The sequence below is a fragment of the Geospiza fortis genome, unplaced genomic scaffold (assembly GCF_000277835.1).
Source record: "Geospiza fortis unplaced genomic scaffold, GeoFor_1.0 scaffold1719, whole genome shotgun sequence".
NCBI classification, from domain to species: domain Eukaryota; kingdom Metazoa; phylum Chordata; class Aves; order Passeriformes; family Thraupidae; genus Geospiza; species Geospiza fortis.
In genome coordinates this window covers 5,608-6,254 of record NW_005055067.1, presented here as the reverse complement: position 1 = coordinate 6,254, position 647 = coordinate 5,608, and the positions used below count along the sequence as shown (strand labels likewise).

Sequence of the window (647 nt, the reverse complement as noted above, 5' to 3'; positions counted from 1 at the left end):
GGAGTCCGTGACCCTCTCGTCCTTCGTAAGCTCCCTCTCGGGTCTCGCGGCCAAGGAAGGTGCGGGTTTGTCACCTCCCGGCCCGGAGTGTCACCTCCCGGCCCGGAGTGTCACCTCCCAGCCCAGAGTGTCCCCTCACCGTGTCACCAGTGCCACCCCAGCTCCGTGTCCCCGCTGTCCCCGGAGCTCTGGGACAATCCCAGGCACCCCAAAGGGTGGCAGCTCCAGGGGATCCCCTGTGGTGGCACTGCCACCCCCAGCCCTGTCCCTGTGTCCCTCTGTCCCCGCAGTCGATGACCAGGAGCAGTTTGACTTCACCGCGCTGCGCCTGGACTGGTTCCGGCTCCAGGTGCTGGCACTGTCCCTGTCCCCATGTCCCTGTCCCTGTCCTGATCTCCACCCTCATCCCCATCCCTGTGCCAATCCCATTCCTCCCCTGTCCCTGCTGTCTCCATCCTTGTCCCCCTGTCCCCATCACTGTCCCCATGTCCCCTGGCCCTGTTCCTGCCATCCCTTTCCCTGTCCCCATCTTTGTCCCCCTGACCCTGACCCTGTCCCCCTGGCTGTCCCCATGGCTGTCCCCTGGCTGTCCCCATGGCTGTCCCCTGGCTGTCTGTCCCCATGGCTGTCCCCTGGCTGTCCCCTGG

At 66.3% G+C, this 647-nt stretch overlaps 1 protein-coding gene across 1 annotated transcript in view; it reads left to right on the top strand.

The window, feature by feature from the left end:
• LOC102033747 (nck-associated protein 1-like) overlaps positions 1-647 on the top strand; it is a gene marked incomplete at its 3' end in the record, with an annotated part of 9,975 nt that overhangs the window by 3,756 nt on the left and 5,572 nt on the right. The window contains exons 3-4 of the mRNA XM_031065700.1: positions 31-59; positions 291-349. Of these exons, the coding sequence (XP_030921560.1) occupies positions 31-59; positions 291-349 (88 nt within the window). The remainder of the gene's footprint in view (positions 1-30; positions 60-290; positions 350-647) is intronic.